Below are 19,739 nucleotides of genomic sequence, written 5' to 3'. Positions count from 1 at the left end.
GTTGTTACGCAAAGAATAATTGACAACAGACCACTGAATTATTAGAAAATAATGTACACCCGATAATAATTCAATGGTCTGGAGTCAATTATTCCATGGTTACTACACCTCAGGACATTGTGCAGATGTTGTATTTCAAGACATTTGTCAGGTTTTGTCCTTAAAACGCTCTTGTGTGTAGGACTTCTTAAAGGTGCCCTAGATTCAAAAATTGAATTTACCTCGGCATAGTTAAATAACAAGAGTTCAGTACATGGAAAAGACATACAGTGAGTCTCAAACTCCATTGTTTCCTCCTTCTTATGTAAATCTCATTTGTTTAAAAGACCTCCGAAGAACAGGCGAATCTCAACATAACACCGACTGTTACGTAACAGTCGGGATCATTAATATGTACGCCCCCAATATTTGCACATGCCAGCCCATGATTGAGGCATTACACAAGAGCAGCCAATATTAACGTCTGGATGTGCACAGCAGAATCAACAGACTAGGTAAGCAAGCAAGGACAACAGCAAAAAATGGCAGATGGAGCAATAATAACTGACATGATCCGTGATATCATGATATTTTTAGTGATATTTGTAAACTGTCTTTCTAAATGTTTCGTTAGCATGTTGCTAATGTACTGTTAAATGTGGTTAAAGTTACCATCGTTTATTACTTTATTCACGGAGACAAGAGCCGTCGCTATTTTCATTTTTAAACACTTGCAGTCTGTATAATGCATAAACACAACTTCATTCTTTATAAATCTCTCCAACAGTGTAGCATTAGCCATTAGCCACGGAGGACAGCCTCAAACTCGTTCAGAATCAAATGTAAACATCAAAATAAACACTATACTTACGCGATTAGACATGCTGCATGACGAACACTTTGTAAAGATCCATTTTGAGGGTTATATTAGCTGTGTGAACTTTTTTTTATGTTGTTTAAGGCAAGCGCGAGCTCGGGGGCGGGGAGCACGAGAATTAAAGGGCCACACACCCTGAATCGGCTCATTTCTAATTATGCCCCAAAATAGGCAGTTAAAAAAATGAATAAAAAAAAATCTATGGGGTATTTTGAGCGGAAACTTCACAGACACATTCAGGGGACACCTTAAACTTATATTACATCTTTTAAAAAAAAGTTCTAGGGCACCTTTAAGTGGGGCCAAAAAATAATCAACAAATCGAAAAACAGATTAATCGATCATCAAAATAATCATTTGTTACAGCTCTAAATACAAGAAATTTTTAAAATGTAGTAATTTAATTTGTGGCAGGTCCAGCTCCAGAACACCGATCAGACATGTGCTTTGGCTCTTTTGACTCAGGCTGCCAATTCAGGCTTTCTCAAGCCAACATCAAAGTTTGTTCACAAACTTTAGCTTCTGGTTTGAATTGAATTGAATTGAGAGAGAGAGATTAAGCGTGTGCATTACCTGATTCTCTCAACAGTGTTCGGCAGCAGTGTCTAATTTTGTGTTTAAAAAACATGGAAATAACTTGTCGTTTTTATCCTATCGTTTACTATATTTTTGTGCTTGGTCTTTGTTGTTGAGGGGTTTAGTTCTTTTGCTATTGAAGGCTGTAAGGACCTTTGAAATAACTCAAATCATTTGGCGAAGTGATACGGACATGTAATGCGGTCAAGACCCGCATGGAACCAATTTAGCCATGCGTTTACACACCTCAGAATGCTTGTCAACCAATCAGATCCAAGCATTCAACAGCCCCAGAGTATAAAGCATTGAATAGAACGCTGCACTGTACACACTGTTCTGAAGCCAGGAAATCTCCTATTGGCTTACTGACCTCATTCAACCATCCAAATCAGAAAAACAAATATGATTTACCAGAAAAAAAACTAAATCTAAATACTCTTACATTGGAAAGAAAGTTCCAGAAAATGACTCCACGGTAAATAAATAGCAGCATTATCTTTTGGATCCGGAAATACTCCAGACACAACAGTTATGTCCTTTACCAGCAGCGCTCTCAGGATCAGTGCCAGTTAACCACTCACAGCTGACTACTCGCTATTTAAACACCATGAGTGAGTGAACAATTTTCTCAGGATTGAGCACTATTCAAAAGGGATGACCATTAGATGCAAACATAGATGCTATAAAAGGCTGGCAAGAATATGGCAGTGAGAACTGTTAGGAGTTGAGACAGAGGACTAAAGATGATTTGATGAGGTCTGTCGGTCTTGCATAACACAGTGGTCATAGCGTGCACTTCAAGGGCAAGGACTGAGTAGAAGCTGGCACTAAAGCTAGTCTCTTACCCTAGACATTTCTTCCATACAGTCATCTCCTAAATCTAGTTCACTGCAGTGGGCAAAACAGGAGGGAACCAAACTAGCAATGCTAACAGAAAACAGGTCCAAATTTCAAGATATGCATGTTACTTGAAAAACTAACAAATACAAACATGGCATTTTAAGGGTCATAGAGCAAATAATATGTCTTCAACATAAGCTTTATGTATGAGGGCAGGTATGGAAAAGTGCCTTTTGCCATTTAGATTTTAAAAATTCATTTTAAACTAACAAAAAATGTTCTAAAACAGACTCTTGATCCTATGAATGAACACCTATATCAATATCTAGATGTCCAAAAAATAAAATATTAAATTAAAATGCATATATATGTTTTTTTTTTTTAATTTTCATTGTGAAACAAATTAATACTTTTATTCAGCAAGGATGCATTAAATTGATTTTAAAAATGACAGTAAATACATTTGTAATGTTACAAAAGTTTTCTATTTCAAATACTATTCCTTTTAAAACATTCTACTTAAAAATATTTGTTTTTCAAAAAAAAAAAAAAAAGAAAAAATATTAAGCAGCAACTGTTTTTAACATTGATAATAATAAGAAATTATTATAAAATATAAAAAAAGTTTCATGAGCATCAAACCAGCATATTAGAATGATTTCTGAAGGATCATGTGAGGAAAATATAATAAAATAAAACAAATTCACAGTATTACTGTTCTGTAATATTTGAACTGTATTTTTGATCAAATAAACGCAGCCTGGGTGAAGCGGATCTTTCAAAAACATAAAAATAAATCTTGCCAATCAACATAATATTATTATTATTATTATTATTATTATTATTATTATTAAATCTCTCTCAAGAGATTTCTCTCAGCTAATAAAAGCTTTATTTGGCAGGCTAAAATGATTTACACTCTGACTGACATCTTCTCTGGCCTGAGTAAACACACTTCAACCATGTACACACCCAAACAAAAGGTTCCAGAAAACACACTAGTATATTATATTTATTTGCTTGCATTCCTTATTGACAGTAAAATGCAGTGGAATACAATAAAAGACACTAGTGGTTGGCTGAAATGTCAACACTGTAAATAAACAACCAAGATCAATTACAACTTCTCTATTTGTACAATAAAGTCATACAGGTTAGTAATGATATGAGGGGAAGTACATGATGAAGAGAATTTTCATTTTTGTGTGAACTATTCCTTTAAGGCTCTCTGCTCTTGTTCACTAGTGCCAGAGAGAGTGTGAGTGTCCGCAGCACGAGGGCTGGGTTGGGTAAACTATGTGATGGGAAATGTGTGAAGGGTCAGTTGCTATGGTACGAGAGGGGACCTGAGCTGATGCAATGAGTCAACACATGAAGGAACTGAGAAAACAACCACAGGAGAGGTTTGTTTTGTTCGCTACCAGATTCATCACGCTCAGTCCGTACTCAACCAGAAACCATTAGCAGCTGCCCCTGACATGACGCTAAGTGGATTTCAGTTGTTTGAGCGATCATTTGCACATAGGGTTGTGTTGTTACGTAAAAGATCTGTGCAAATAACATTTGTGAGATTTACTTTACTACCACAAATCATCTAGCAGCTGAAGCTTAATGTACAAAATAAACACAAATTTGTTGTGTCAAATCTGAGGATGTAAATTGAGACCTTGTTCCCTGGTTTGCACAATAAAACAACTCATGTGCGGATCATTTCCAATTTGAGATATTATTAAAAAAGTCCACCAAAATAACATGTTTTTCAACAGCAGGGAGAACAGAAGGAAAAAAAAAACAGTGAGAGAAACTGTGACTGGTCCTACCTAATATAGAAAGGAGATATTGGTCTTTCATCTTCTTGGAGGCTGGAATGGAGAAACAAACAGGTCAGAATTACTGAACAGCACAATCTACACATATCTGGTATTTGCCAGAGTAAACAAAACCATTTTTTGCAACACATGGAATGAGTGTCTAAGAGTGCCTATTGTCTGGTGAACAATGAACACGTCGTGCCGCAGTTCAGAGCTTTTGTTTGACTTGTCTCCAGTAATTACTACAGCTGGAAAGAACTGTATCCACTCCATATGCTGGAGTCCGGCCAACAAAACATGATGAGCTCAGGAGTGGATGTACCACAGATTCAGATTTGTTGGGAATTAATATCGTTATGGAGAACAAAACAATCCACGTTGAACAAAACAATCCATCTCCAGGAAACCAGTGGGACTGCATTAGTGTCAATAAACAATGGCTAATATAGTCATGATATTGTTGCTGAATCAACCCCACCCCACCCCCTTTTTTGTGAGAGGAATATTTGTGGAATGGACTAAAAACAGTAAAATGTGTTAAATGGAGCAGAATATTACACAATTTTCAATACATATTTATCAGATTTTGCCATTTTTACAAAACAATGATAAACAATCATCAGATACCTGGAAATTTTAATTTGAATCAGTATTTTTCACTTTTTGTTGTAAAAATATCTAAACATCCTTCTGATTAAAAATATAATCATCAAATACAAAATAAAGTTAAATAAGATAAGACAAAGACAATAAAGACAAAATAAAATTTAATTATTTGAGGATCTAAATAAGTAAAATGACTCACATTGGGATGGATGGATGGATGGATGGATGGATGGATGGATGGATGGATGGATGGATGGATGGATGGATGGATGGATGGATGGATGGATGGATGGATGGATGGATGGATGGATGGATGGATGGATGGATGGATGGATGGATGGATGGATGGATGGATGGATGGATGGATGGATGGATGGATGGATGGATGGATGGATGGATGGATGGATGGATGGAATTTATCTTATTTGTTCATGTTTTAAAGCATAAATAAGTGAGAAAATCTTTTCTTTAAAAATGTCTCATCTTGTTCAGTTTTGTTTCTCAAGTAAATTCTTATATATCTTGGATGTTTAGATATTTAACTGGAAATTAAAGGGGACCCATTATGCAAAATTCACTTTTACATGGTGTTTACATATATTCCCCATGAATCATAAAGAGTCGTTCGTGTTTTCTATACTTTGTGACGTCACATTAGAACACATTACCTACATGATAAACAATCTAAAAATATTATGTTGGCTGTATCAATGAACACAGAACACATTCCACTGCGCTACTTTACCATTTCTTTTCTATGTAAACGCGCTAGACGGACGAGTTTGACTGCTGCGCTAGTGTCTCGCATCTTTACGGCGTCTCGCGCAGGAAACAGCGCTCTAAAAACACAGAGCTCCAGTTAAAAGAGGTTTAACTTTTAAAAAACGCGTCTCGACACTTTGCTTTTTCAACTGCCACTTGTGTGTGATTGAGCAAGGTCTGTCTAATGCATTTACATAGAAAGTAATGGAAAAGCAGAGCAGTGGCATGCAAAATCATATTCTGTGGAAACAGTCCCACATTTTTTCATCTATTTTGTTGCTGCCCGCGTATCCAAGGCACGAGCTGTAAATTTTGTGCAAACAAATACTTGCGTCGCTTCATAAAACATTAAACCACTGGAGTCACATGGATTACTTTAATGATCTCTTTACTACCTTTCTGGACCTTGAATTTGGTAGCTGCATAAACTGTCAATGGAGAGACAGAAAGCTCTCAGATTTGTGTTCTGAAGATGAATGACAGTTTTACAGGTGTGGAACAACATGAGGGTGAGTAATTAATTACAGAATTTTCATTTTTGGGTGAACTAACCCTTTAAAGATGCGTACAAGAAAACAGTGTGTTTTTGCTTCCACCCAAAAAGAGGCATTTCGGGCATGGTATAATAAATGATCTGTGGGGTATTTTGAGCTGAAACTTCACAGACACATTCTGGGGACACCTAAGACTTATATTACATTTTGTAAAAAAGGAGCAAAATAGGTTTCCTTTAAGACACTTCTTTTCAGTGTAGCTGAAAGCATAATCAAATAATCCAAAATATCTCATAAACAAACATGCAAGGGGCATAGGATCTGTATAACTTGATGTTCTTGTACATTCAAATGATGTAGAAATCTGTGTAAATTTCTGTGGCTGCAAATTCTTGTTATAATCCATATAACTGCTATGCCTGGATTGTGTTAAAAAAAAAAAAACGGTACTAGAAATGTAGAGATCATTGAAAGGTCCATTCATTGAGTGAGTTGGCATGCACTGTTCAGAAGTACGTGTGATATTACCATGAACGCTGTTGTAAGATGTGTGTTGTGTGTGTGTGTGTGTGTGTGTGTGTGTGTGTGTGTGTGTGTGTGTGTGTGTGTGTGTCAAAAGGTAAGTAAATAATCTGAGAGTTGGCCACACTGAATCACAACCATCCAATACAACGGATTTAGATCCCATTCACACATAAAATAATAAAAATAAAACCAAGTCCATTTGGCTCCAAACAGCTCATGAATCACGACATGATTATCAAACAAAGTTCTTGCGCATGTGTGTGTTTATCGGGGTGCTTCCTTTTTGTTGTAAAATGCGAAATGACCCTTCCCGTAAAGCCTACTAAGAATTAGGGTGCCGCACATACCTGAATAGACATTTCGCAAGATTTCTTGGAGAATCTGAATAAAAGGGAAATATTTTTCCACTTCACCAGAGCTCTTAAGTGGTGTTACACAGTCTGACAAGGGTATTAAAATAATGACTGCCGTCATGAATTACAAAACGGAAATCCTGCTTAGCCACCACCTCCCTGAGGGAACAACAAGGCCCTTTTACTGAGCTTTTGTTCTGTGAGAAATTATGGAAAAGTACTTGACTACAAAGGACAATTTTAATTATCATTACTGATCACAGTTAAATCAATGCATTAATCTACAGACTTCATGAGGTGTATATGCTGATAAATCTACAGCAGTCACAAAAGGTATCTAATATTTGGCACAAAGGCGAGATTGCGGGATTGCTATTCCCTTCAAAGACCCACAGGAAGATGCAATGTCCACATATACGTATGGAAAGTCACAGCAAGCTGACTAGACAGCTGGATCAACTGAAAAACTGTGCTGTTTTCTGAATTCCAGGGTTAATTATTGGAAGACTAACTTGTTGGACAAAATATTACATTTAAAGTTTTCTAAAAATGTATAAAAATGTAATTATTGTTTCATGCCACAATAGCTGCTGCTACTGTATTGCACAATTTGCTCTCACATAAAGTCAAGAAGTTAAAGTCAGCATGAAACAGAAGTCGCAATAGTCTTTTCTTCCCTATTGTGACATATATCCAAGTGAAACGGCTTCACAAATAAGAAAAAATGTAGGGCAGGACTTGATTTTGTCCGTGGGAAATTGATTGGATGGTTGTGGTTTGCTATTGGTGGATCTCATGTGAGTGACAGGTTGAAAACATCAGCTGAAAAGTAAGGTCATTTCAGAGGTGGAGCAAGTTATTATATTTTGTTGAAATATTATGAAGACAAACCTTTTTCTTTTTTTTTTTTCATTGGAATAATGTGCTTTGATGAATTGGCATAACACCAATGTAATAATAGTAGATGACATTTACCCCAGACAGTGTTACATAAGCATGTCAGGTACAGAACCTCTCATCAATTGCTCTTATTGACATACCTTTATGCTTGTGGTGTGTGTAAACAAAATCTATTTTTGGACAAGTACATTTCAAACATGATGCACCTGTCTGAAAAGCCAGTATAGAAAAGACATAGCTTGTCCAAAAATGAAATTTTGTCAGCATTTTACTGTAATATATTCCTATACAAAAATAAATATTTACTACTGGAATAAAAAGACAACTAGCTGACTACAACTAGATTTTATATTAGAATTATTATAAAGGTGCCGTAGAACGTCTTTTCAAAAGATGTAATATACTGTAAGTCTAAGGTGTCCCCTGAACGTGTCTGTGAAGTTTCAGCTCAAAATACCCCATCGATTTTTTTAAATTAATTTTTTTAACTGCCTATTTTGGGGCATCATTAACTATGCACCGATTCAGGCTGCGGCCCCTTTAAAATCTCTCGCTCCCTGCCCTCCCGAGCTCTCGACTATAAGTGCAGTTATACAGTGCATAAACAAAGTTCACACAGCTAATATAACCCTCAAATGGATCTTTACAAGATGTTCGTCATTCATACTGAATGCATGCATCGATTCCTGTGAGTATAGTATTTATTTGGATGTTTACATTTGATTCTGAATGAGTTTGAGGCTATATGCTCTGTGGCTAACGGCTAATGCTACACTGTTGGAGAGATTTATAAAGAATGAAGTTGTGTTTATGAATTATACAGACTGCAAGTGTTTAAAAATGAAAATAGCGACGGCTCTTGTTTCCGTGAATACAGTAATAAACGATGGTAACTTTAACCACATTTAGCAACATAGCAACATGCTAATGAAACATTTAGAAAGACAGGTTACAAATATCATTAAAAATATCATGTAATCATGGATCATGTCAGTTATTATCGCTCCATCTGCCATTTTTCGCTGTTGTCCTTGCTTGCTTACCTAGTCTGATGATTCAGCTGTGCACAGATCCAGACGTTAATACTGGCTGCCCTTTGTCTAATGCCTTGAACATGATCTGGCATATGCAAATATTGGGGGCGTACATATTAATGATCCCGACTGTTACTTAACAGTCGGTGTTATGTTGAGATTCGCCCGATTTCCGGAGGTCTTTTAAACAGATGAGATTTATATAAGAAGGAGGAAGCAATGGAGTTTGAAACTCAACGTATGTCTTTTCCATGTACTGAACTCTTGTTATTCAACCATGCCGAGGTAAATGAAATTTTTGATTCTAGGGCACCTTTAACATGTCTCATATTAAAGAGTTAGTTCACCCAAAAATGAAAATTCTGTCATTTATTACTCACCCTCATGCCGTTCCACACCCGTAAGACCTTTGTTAATCTTCGGAACACAAATCAAGATATTTTAGTTGAAATCCGATGGCTCTGTGAGGCCTCCATAGCGAGCAATGACACTTCCTCTGTCAAGATCCATTAATGTACTAAAAACATATTTAAATCGGTTCATGTGAGTATGGTGGTTAAATATTAATATTATAAAGCGACGAGAATAATTTTGAAGCGGCAAAAAAAACAAAATAACGACTTATTTAGTGATGGACGATTTCAAAACAATGCTTCAGGAAGCATCGGAGCATAAATGAAAATATTCTCGTTGCTTTATAATATTAACATTGAACCACTGTACTCACATGAACCGATTTAAATATGTTTTTAGTACCTTTATGGATCTTGAGAAAGGAAGTGTCATTGCTCCCTATGGAGGCCTCACGGAGCCATCGTATTTCATCAAAAATATCTTAATTTGTGTTCCGAAGATGAACGAAGGTCTTACGGGTGTGGAACGGCATGAGGGTGAGTAATAAATGACAGAATTTTCATTTTTGGGTGAACTAACCCTTTAATGACTCAACTTGAAGACGGAAAGTCGTAAATATTGAGTTGAAGTCTTGCGCTTGAACAGACAAATTAACACAAAAATGATGTCAAAATGCCCATCTTGGTGAGTATCCTAGCAAACATTATTAGTAGGTTATGTCTTAAATGAACGTAAACAGTCTAGAAAGACAACGCATGTGTATCAGTATCAGGATTTTGGATCCGTGCAGTATGTCTTAAAGTGACAGCAGCCAAATATTCCTGCTGTCTGTGTTTTTAATGTTAATCAAACAAAAGACAAGGAAATCAATCATTGCTCTTGACTGAATAACTTTTGTAACTTTAATAATGTTGAATCTTTATTTAATTTGTACAGTGAAGATTATATGCAATTTTATATTTGATTGCTTTATTCAAATGACCTGAAAAGCATTTTATTTGTATCTTTGCTCTTTTGTATTTATTTGTGCTGTTGCTTATAGTTTGATTATTTGTTCTTATTTTCTTTATTTTTATTTGACAGTAGTCCTTTTATTCCCAATAGATAGATGGATGTATTTTTGATCAAATAAATGCAACCTTGGTGAGCATAAGAGACTTCTTTCAAAAACAAGAAAAAAAAAAAAATCAGACTGACAACATACTTTTGAAAGGTATGAACTGACCTGTTAAAGGTCTCTGTGGATGTGGCGGAGCTTATAGTCTGATGGGTCAGATTCATGCCGTCAACACTGAGACTGATGCTCCGGTCTGGACTGTGCAGAGGAAACTGATCTCTAGTCCCAGGGCTTTTAGCTGGACGATGGGACAAAAGCCTGGAGTCGGGATCACCAGAGGGGGTCGGTTGAGGAAAAGATCTAGGCATTTCCTCCGTCTTTATCTTCTTCACCTTAAGGATACAGATCAAAAGAAAGACAAAGAGGGTGAAGCTGTGATTGTGTTTGATTAGTGAAGGAAACGCTCTTGGACTGACATCATGATATAAAGCACAATAACAAGTAAAAGGTTCTTATAAATAAGCATAGCTCACATGTCTTACCTTGCTAAATGATAAAGGCTGTACACGGCGAAAACCAGTTGAATAAGTGTAAGAGGTAAAAAATCTGACCCGCACAAGAGCCAAGTCAAATTCAGATCGATTCATTGCCACTTAATGATGCTGAACAGCTAACTGACCTTCAAATGAATAATACCCATGTATTATTGGTAAACAGAGCTTAAACTATACTAAACCACTTGTATTAGCAGGACCCCAGCAAATAATGGCACCATCATCCTTGGACCGCAGCTCCAAAACTGTGTTTATCCAGAAGAGACTCTGAAATCTAAACTTTTGAGCACTGATTTTTGAATAACCAGCCAATCTCTCACAGCAAAGCGGAAGAGATGACCAAATTTACCTCACAAAGCAAATGAGATCATGCAACAAATTCACAAAGACTACAATAGGATTAGATTGATCTTCAACCCATTTAGTCCTGAAGGGACTAGGCAAAGGTAGGTAATGGCTTTGCCTACGGTAAAGGGGACACTAACGATTGAGCCCACGTGGGACCTATTTAAGGCACAGTAACTGAGTGAGATCTGGACGTCGATACACTAATGTGTTAATGATGCAAACAGCACCGGAAAATCATTGTTTTATTGAGTTCTGCATTAAACGCCTTCGACTGACTGTTTATAGAAGGGTCAAAGCACTGACGCAAAGGCATCGTGTTGTCATGTGATCTTTTAAGATGTTAGACGTAAATGACAAGGTCAATCTAAAAATGAAAATTCTAAGTTAAATTTTAGTAAGTTAATCCCTCAAAGCAATCATTTGGCTTCAGAAGACTTAGTACTTAGAACTATAGTGCACAAACAATATTGACTACTTTTAGGGTGCCTCAGTATTCATTGAAATGCACTACCGTTCAAAACTTCAACAGGTCAGTGTGCTTCGCATGGACATTTACTTCTGTGTGTGTATTAGGGCTGCCCCTAGCTAGACGACTAGAAGAGGCTTAAGGCCTGTACACAACGGGACGAATATCGCCAGCGTTTCTCGAGACGTTTTCACTGGCGATGCACAGAGTGAACGTGTAAATTCACTCCCTGACAGTATATGGTGCTTGTGCTTAACGGTAGTGCAAATAAACATATTTATGATATTAATAAAGTTAAAGAAGATAAAAATGCAGATATAAAATGGCATATATGGCATATATATGACATATGAGAGATGGTAGTCAGAAACAGTAGTGCAAATAAACATATTTATGAAATAGACATTCCTAACTATATTTCTTGAAATGTAAAAGAAAAAAAAAAATAAAATAAATAAATCAAACAGTAAAAATACAAAAATAATACACATCCATTGGTGTGGCCAAAAACTGGCAGAGCACCCATAGCGTGCATCTCAATCAGCTCCCTAGTTCAGTAGTCAGGGCACTGATCAGGGAGTCGGCTGCATTCATTTACACGGTATACTGATACACGACCTAGGAAGCTAGGAAGTTGTTTGAGATGCAGGGATAGTTAGTTTGTAGGGGTCTTCCTCTTCTTCGTCTTGGTATTAATGTGTGCTAGGCAAGACCGTTTTGTGCTTGAGCGCCACCAAGTCGTGTTTTACTGTAACTTCAGCAGCTCCATGCACACAAACAAAAGCGCCAATCTCATTGGTCTGCCAGTTTTTAACGCGGCGCGTCAAACCATAAAAACGAACCCGAGACGTTTTTTTTTTAAAATGATGCTTTTACGTCTGGCGTTTTTCACGTTGGTGTGCACACTCACATTGGCGCCCTTTGTTTAGTCACGAGGCGTTAAACATTGGCGATAATTGCGCGCGATATTCATCCCAGAGTATACCAGCCTTTAGTCGCCCAAAAATTTTATTAGTCAGTTAGTCGCAGAAAAAAAAATTTGTGGTGAAGTCAAGCTGTTCGTGAGGGACAGATCATTAATGGCGGGTCCTTGTAGTAATTACAGTATGTCGGGCAAGAAATTCACTTATCCATCGACCTCAAATATGGCTTTTCATTTAAAACATTTAAGTAGTAGCAACTTTACATGGCCGCTCACTCTAAAGTTAACCTAGATAAATGTGTGCCATTATTAGGCGCATATACAAGTGTTTGTGAGAAGTGTGGAAGCCAAAGTATAGCGCTTTTACTGCAAGACATGGAGGCACCGGTGCGATCAGTACGCGGAGCCGTGTGGAGAATGTTTATGATGGATGGATGCACTTTCTTCAGCTTCAAACTCGGTTCCGTTCACTGCCATTATAAAGCTTGGATGCATCAGGACATTAATTAATATAACTCTGATTGTGTTCATCAGAAAGAATAAAGTCATATACACCTAGGATGGCTTGAGAGCGAGTAAAGCTTGGGGTAATTTACATTTTAAAGTGAATTAATCCTTTAAAGGCTCATTATTATGATTTATATGGCTTATTATTTATACAACTGATCATTGTTAGTTTTAGCTCAGGTCCATTAAATGATAATTACAACTTTTGATTTTATTTACATTACTTACATTAACTAAAAAATGAACATTAACTAAGATTAATAAATGCCATTTTAAAATCTAATAAATGCTATAATAATTTGTTTGGTAATAATGAATTAAAATGTTAACTAATGAAGCCTTATATGTCAAGTGTTACTAAACAATAACAAATAATCAGAAAATGTTCAATCATTATAAGGCATAATGTAGTCCATATTAAAATATAAAAATGTTTAAGTTTGAAAATATTAGTAATAAAGTATTTGGTGCTGTGATGAACAACATTGCGAATACAAAAAAAAAAAAAAGCATTTTAAATACTGTTAGCGCAGCTGCTTTGTTTAAGGGTTTACGGGGTAACCGCTGCGTTTCTGCTGTTCCATCAGCACCCTCTGCTGTCAGAGAGTGAACGTGCGCTTTCATTCAGTGAATCTCTTTCACTCATTCCGCCATGTGCTTCTCAAGCACATTGGGCTTGTTTACATCTGTGAGTGCATGTGTCCCTTTGAAGCAGCATACAGCAGTGTTGTGCATTTTAAACGGTTGATGGGGAAAGTATTCTTAAAATTATTAAATATTTTATATTCATTTAAATTATCGTGCATATTCTTTATTGTGATATATCGTATTACTGTCTATATACATGTGAGATTAGTTGACTAATCACTTAAATGAACGACTACTAGTCGACTAGAAAATCTTTAGTCGAGGGCAGCCCTAGTGTGTATACCTTTCAAAAGTTTTGGATTGGTAAGATTTTTAATGTTTTTGAAAGAAGACCCTTATGCTAACCAAGACTGCATTTATTAGATCAAAAACAGTAAAAACAGTCATACTGTGAAATGTTATTACAATTAAAATAAATGTTTTATGATCCTATAGACATAATTTTAATATGCTGGTTTGGTGCTTAAGAAACTTTTCTTATTATCTATGTTGAAAACCGTATTTTTGTGGAAACTGTGACTTTTTTCCACGATTATTTGATGAACAAAGTTCAAAAGAACAACATTTATTTGAAACAGAAATCTTTTGTAACATTGTAAATTTCTTTACTGTCAATTTCAATCAAATAAAATAAAACATTTCCCTGCTCTTTGCTGAAGACTTGCAGCAATTCTTACCTTTTTTTTTCTTGGTGTGGGTACTGGATTGTCTGGACTTGACTCACTTTCTCTTGACGGGCCTGTATTGTCAGCTGAAGTGCAAGGAGTGACCTAACGGAAACACCTAGTGATCAGCCAACAATCTTAATTTATAATTTTTATAAACAATACATTCTGTTAAACAGTAAACGGTAAAACTGGATTAATTTGAAAACAACCTTTTGTCAAGTAGTTTTTTTGAATTTACTTTTTTTTCTTTCTACCTTGTTTTCTATGCGATTCTGCTAGGCATCCAGAATAACAGAACTAGATTTTTTTATTTTAAATATGAGTTTCCCCCACCAAAGTTTCGGAGTGCATTGCTATGCAGTTACTAGGGTGCCCTGGTTGCCTACTAGCCCAACATCATGGCTTGTGTCCATGCTTCAGTGTAAGTCTATTGGATTTGTTTGCCAACTTTATCCCTCAGCACTTAGAAACACCAAGATCCATGATTTTTGAGGTATAACTTCAATAGCATGAACTGTGGGGAACGAGTTACAAACCAGAATTTAATAGGGCTGTTCAAGACTGTCACAGTCCAGATCTAGAAGTTTCTCTGTCCTCACCTCTCATTGGTAGAAAGTCTTCCACTATCAAAACTGACTCACTAGTTACATTTCAACTTATAGACTTATGACACAGCCCTACCAGATTCACTTTCCTCATTGATAATCAATCACCGTAACTGAACAACAAACAAAACACTCACAAATTTTGCAAATATAAATAGAGATGGTAGACAGTGGGCTGTCAAATTAAAATTCTAATTTCGAATACTCAACGAATTTAAAATAAAAAAAATGGGATGCACATTTGGATGCAAAAACAGTGCGTTCATATTTTAGGTGTAAAAGTTAAATTTTTAAAAATCATGCCTCGATACTTTGTGGGTTTTTCTATTCCACTGCATCTCATGTTTTTAAACACAAAAAGTACTCCGTGATTGGCACTTCAGCTCGTTGTATCAAACTATGCTTAAATACAATGCTTTTTTGTTGTTTTTTGTTGCTTCTGTTTATGCAGTATATAAGTGTATGTATAATATTTAAGTAAAAACATACATATATATATATATATATATATATATATATATATATATATATATATATATATATATATATATATATATATATATATATATATATATATATATATATATATATATATATATATATATATATATATATATATATATATATAAAATAATAATAATAATCAAAAAAAAAAAAAAAATAATATTTTTTTCAGCAATTTTGACAGCCCTACAGTGCTGGTGCACTCAAATATTCTGTACATATTTGCAACATTTTCAAACCTTCTAGATGCTCAAGACCATCCCAATACAAAGTTCAGGTAAGCATAGGACAAATGAGGTCTTTGTAATCTTTGACCCTTGTTTAGTGAGGTTTAATGATAAGCAAACCATTTCCTTCATGTTTCTGAGACTGTGTATCAGCTACTGATCACAACAAAAGAAAAATCAAATCATAAAACTTAAATGTCAAGTACAACGAAATAATCCAAAACAAGGAAATGTTCTCGTTTCGAGAGATAACAAGTATTCCATTCAAACTAACTCATCATGCTTTAAAATAAGTCAATAAATAAAAGAATTATCAATCTCCTTTATCCACTTAGAAACACACTCGTTAAACTATCACTTCAAAATAATCAGCGTTGATGTCAAGAAATGTCCCGTGTATAAAGTTCCTGTTTGTTTATGCTGGTTTTCCCAAAACAAAATGAGGTAATCCGAGCAAGCCAGTTCGTTTAGCGCTACGTGTTAAGATGAATGATTTCATTGACCCCTTATGTAATTGGAAACATCTCCGCTGTAGGAAGTGGTCTTATTTTTCATGAAAGTCACATCATGTATTTTTTTCCATCAGCAATTCTGAGACTGTTTACGACATCGTTTTGCCGATTAGACGGTTCTCCCACAGGCCTTATCTGGTCAAACTCGGTTTGATCAGCACCACATGTCTATGTAAACAGAGGACTTTCAATAGCTTTGGATTTCAAAGATAACACAAAAACACAGGATAAGCCAGTATGTGTTAAGACCTTCCTCGGCTGAGATATTTCAGGAAGGTGGAAGATGGCGAAATATTTCAGATTTATGAATGCGAAGACTCTTCCTGGCAGGAAGCCACAATTAGGATCTGAACTTACTTCTGGTTTACAGAATAAAGTTTGATAATGAATACATAAGGATCGTAGAGAATTCACTTAAGTAAATACAACAAGCAATACAATTATTTTATTGACATTGTAATCCATTTTATTGATGTGTAACTTGGAATGGAGGTTGTAATTTACAACAGTTCCAGAAGTAGGAAGTGAGAAGTTTTGTATATCATATGAAGTAGCTTAACAATCATATTTTGTGTATAATTTTAATATTAATAGCCAGAAAATTTAAATTTCTTTCTAAAAGTGTATATTTGATGAAGCAAGTCTCTAAAACATATACTGATACCTAAACAAAATATATAATGAATAGCTAATGATGGTGATTCTTACCTTCTTTTTTCTTGGTGTGGGTATAGGGTTGTCTGAACTTGATTCCTTTTCTTTTGAAGAATCTGTATTTTCAACTGGAGTGCACTGAGTGACCTAACAAAAAGACAGTGATTAGTCAAATGATTTCAACATTATAGACCAGGGATGTCCAATCCTGCTCATAGAGGGCCACTGTCCTGCAGAGTTCAGCTCCAACCCCAATTAAACACACCTGAAGCAGCTAATCAAGGTCTTACTAGGCATACTAGAAACTTCCAGGTGTGTTGAGGCAAGTTGGAGCTAAACTCTGCACGACAGTGACCCTCCAGGAGCAGGTTTGGACACCCCTGATATAGATATACATTACATCTGAAGTTTATAAAAACATAGGAATTTCAAAATAAAATATGAGGCAGCTTAAGAAGTACATTACAGTTCAAAAGTTTGGGATCAGATCATTGATTTATAATGTAACAAAAATAATGTTTTTTAACTTTCTATTAATCAAAGAATCCTGAAAAAAATGTATGTCGGTTTCCACAATAATGTTAAGCAGCATAACTTTTTTCAACATTGATAATAATCAGAAATATTTCTTGAGCATCAAATCAGCAGATTAGAATGATTTCTGAAGGATCATGTGACACTGAAGACTGGAGTAATGATGCTGAAAATTCAGCTTTGCATCACAGGAATGATTTCCATTTTAAAATATAATCAAATAAAAAAACAGTCGATTTAAATTGTAATATTTACAGTTTTTACTGTATTTTTGATCAAATAAATGCAGCCTTGGTTAGTACCACCTCGATTTAAGCTTTTTCAAAATACAGAAACAATATTATTGTTTTCAAAACATCATGCCAGTCATTTAAGAGGGTCACAGTTCACACTGCTTCATAGAGAGAACACACACAAACATGAGATCCTGCCCGTCTCCAGCAGACACATAAACACTACACCATGAGTTTCTGAGCACGTACACATGGCCGCCGTCACATGCAACTGACATAATTCAATTGAGAGGGATAATTAAATTCACAGAAAACAGAACTCTCATTCTGTGTACATATTGTGAAACTCCTGCATATATAAGGAAATCAGGGAAAACTCAATAACAATATGCATGTTTGTGCGGTTTATCAAGAGAGCAAATACACAGATGATTAAATGACTTTATATATTTATTGACTTAGTGTTTATCAAGATGTGCACTTGGCACAAGCTACTGTAGATCTATTCTTCATCTTTTACTCAGTGTTGTTCCTCAGGGCATGAGCAAACATCCTGTAGCCACAAAAACATCTTTTGTGTTATACTCAGGGGTGTAACTTTAATACCCATCAGAAAGACAAATACATGAAACTTCAGGGCCTTTAATGGGAATTAAGGTCACAAGAACTCGATCCAAAGTCAACATGACATGAATATCAAGAGTTTTAGTATCCCGGACGAGCCCCCACTTTTATGTCCCATCTCCATCTGTGGCAATAATCTTGATGTGCTGTTAAAGAAACAGTAATCCAAATGACTGCATTACTGGACTTAAAAAAATAGCTTTTGACTGACTTCATCATTTGGATTAAACTGAAAGCTGAGTCTTGTGATTGTACCTTTCACCTCAGGCCGAGTAGTGTTATTGGATTGCTGGGGTTTTTGAATTGCTACGTCACTGGAATTTAACAAGGTTTGACACTATAAGTGCATATGACTGTGGAAACATACCCATACTGACTCTGTGTACCGTAGCAGGTTGCCTATACAGGCATACACTGTCTGCAAATACACACGCATACTATCAGCCGTACCTTCATCTTCTTGACACGTGGAGCATGTGCCTTCAGAACAGGGTTGTAAGATGCCGTCTCTGTGTTTTCGGTGTTTGTGTTGGCCTCCTGGGAACAGAACAAGGGATTCACATGAGAGCACCTGTACACACTGACCACAGCAATAAAGCGTCAGTGCACATGACTGGGCTGCATTTCAGAAGAAACTGCTTTTGTGTGATAAATACAGAAAAGCAAACATTGTTGATGGTGGCAAAAGAGAGATAACGCGATGACGTCTTGAAGTTTTGGCGAGTCGGTGCAAACAGCAACAATGCGAGGTCAGGGAGACACACTGGCTATGCATGTGACAACCAGGATAAAGCAGGAGAGAGTGGCATGTTTTGGGGTGTGAAGGATGTGCTTCGATACACGAGTGTGATCTTTTCAGTTGGTCTGAACTATTGAGGCCCTTTGACATACTGAGTTATGTCTTTTTAAAATTCAGATGTTAGTTTATCAACTATCTAAATGAAGAGGAGAGAATGGGATGGGGAAATGTTGCAAGTCAAATTCAAACTTGTATCGCTCACATGAGTACTATGACTAAATGTTTAGACCAGTGTTGTTAATCTTAAAGGGATAGTTCACCCATAATTGAAAATTTTGTCATCATTTTCCACCGTCAAGTTGTTCCAAACCTGTATGAGTTTCAAATATGAAAGTCAATGGGGTCCATCAACTGGTTGGTTACTGACATTCTTCAAAATATCTTCTTTTGTGTTCAACAGAAGAAAGAAACTCATACAGGTTTGGAACAACTTAAAGGGTTAGTTCACCCAAAAATGAAAATAATGTAATTTATTACTCACCCTCATGCTGTTCCACACCCGTAAGACCTTTGTTCATCTTCAGAACACAAATTAAGATATTTTTGTTGAAATCCGATGGCTCAGTGAGACCTGCATAGGGATCTCTTAAGATCATTAATATACTAAACACATATTTAAATCAGTTCATGTGAGTACAGTGGTTCAATATTAATATTATAAAACAACGAGAATATTTTGGTGCGGCAAAAAAACAAAACAACGACTTATTTAGTGATGGCCGATTTCAAAACACTGCTTCAGGAAGTTTCGGAGCACAAATGAATC

General features: G+C 35.9%; 1 protein-coding gene across 8 annotated transcripts in view; it reads right to left on the bottom strand.

Annotated features, from left to right (window-relative positions):
* Positions 1–19,739, bottom strand: part of fam13a (family with sequence similarity 13 member A) — a 60,163-nt gene that overhangs the window by 24,999 nt on the left and 15,425 nt on the right. For 6 of the 8 annotated variants that reach the window (XM_048196251.1, XM_048196255.1, XM_048196252.1 and 3 more), the window contains 5 exons: positions 18,625–18,711; positions 16,838–16,930; positions 14,291–14,383; positions 10,337–10,560; positions 4,093–4,134 (listed from right to left, as the gene is read on the bottom strand). In XM_048196251.1, the coding sequence (XP_048052208.1) occupies positions 4,093–4,134; positions 10,337–10,560; positions 14,291–14,383; positions 16,838–16,930; positions 18,625–18,711 (539 nt within the window). The remainder of the gene's footprint in view (positions 1–4,092; positions 4,135–10,336; positions 10,561–14,290; positions 14,384–16,837; positions 16,931–18,624; positions 18,712–19,739) is intronic. The other 2 variants (XM_048196253.1, XM_048196256.1) reach the window with 2 other exon arrangements.

This window comes from Megalobrama amblycephala, linkage group LG7, assembly GCF_018812025.1.
Source record: "Megalobrama amblycephala isolate DHTTF-2021 linkage group LG7, ASM1881202v1, whole genome shotgun sequence".
NCBI classification, from domain to species: domain Eukaryota; kingdom Metazoa; phylum Chordata; class Actinopteri; order Cypriniformes; family Xenocyprididae; genus Megalobrama; species Megalobrama amblycephala.
Note: the sequence above shows the minus strand (reverse complement) of the source record. Positions and strands in the feature narration are given on the sequence as shown.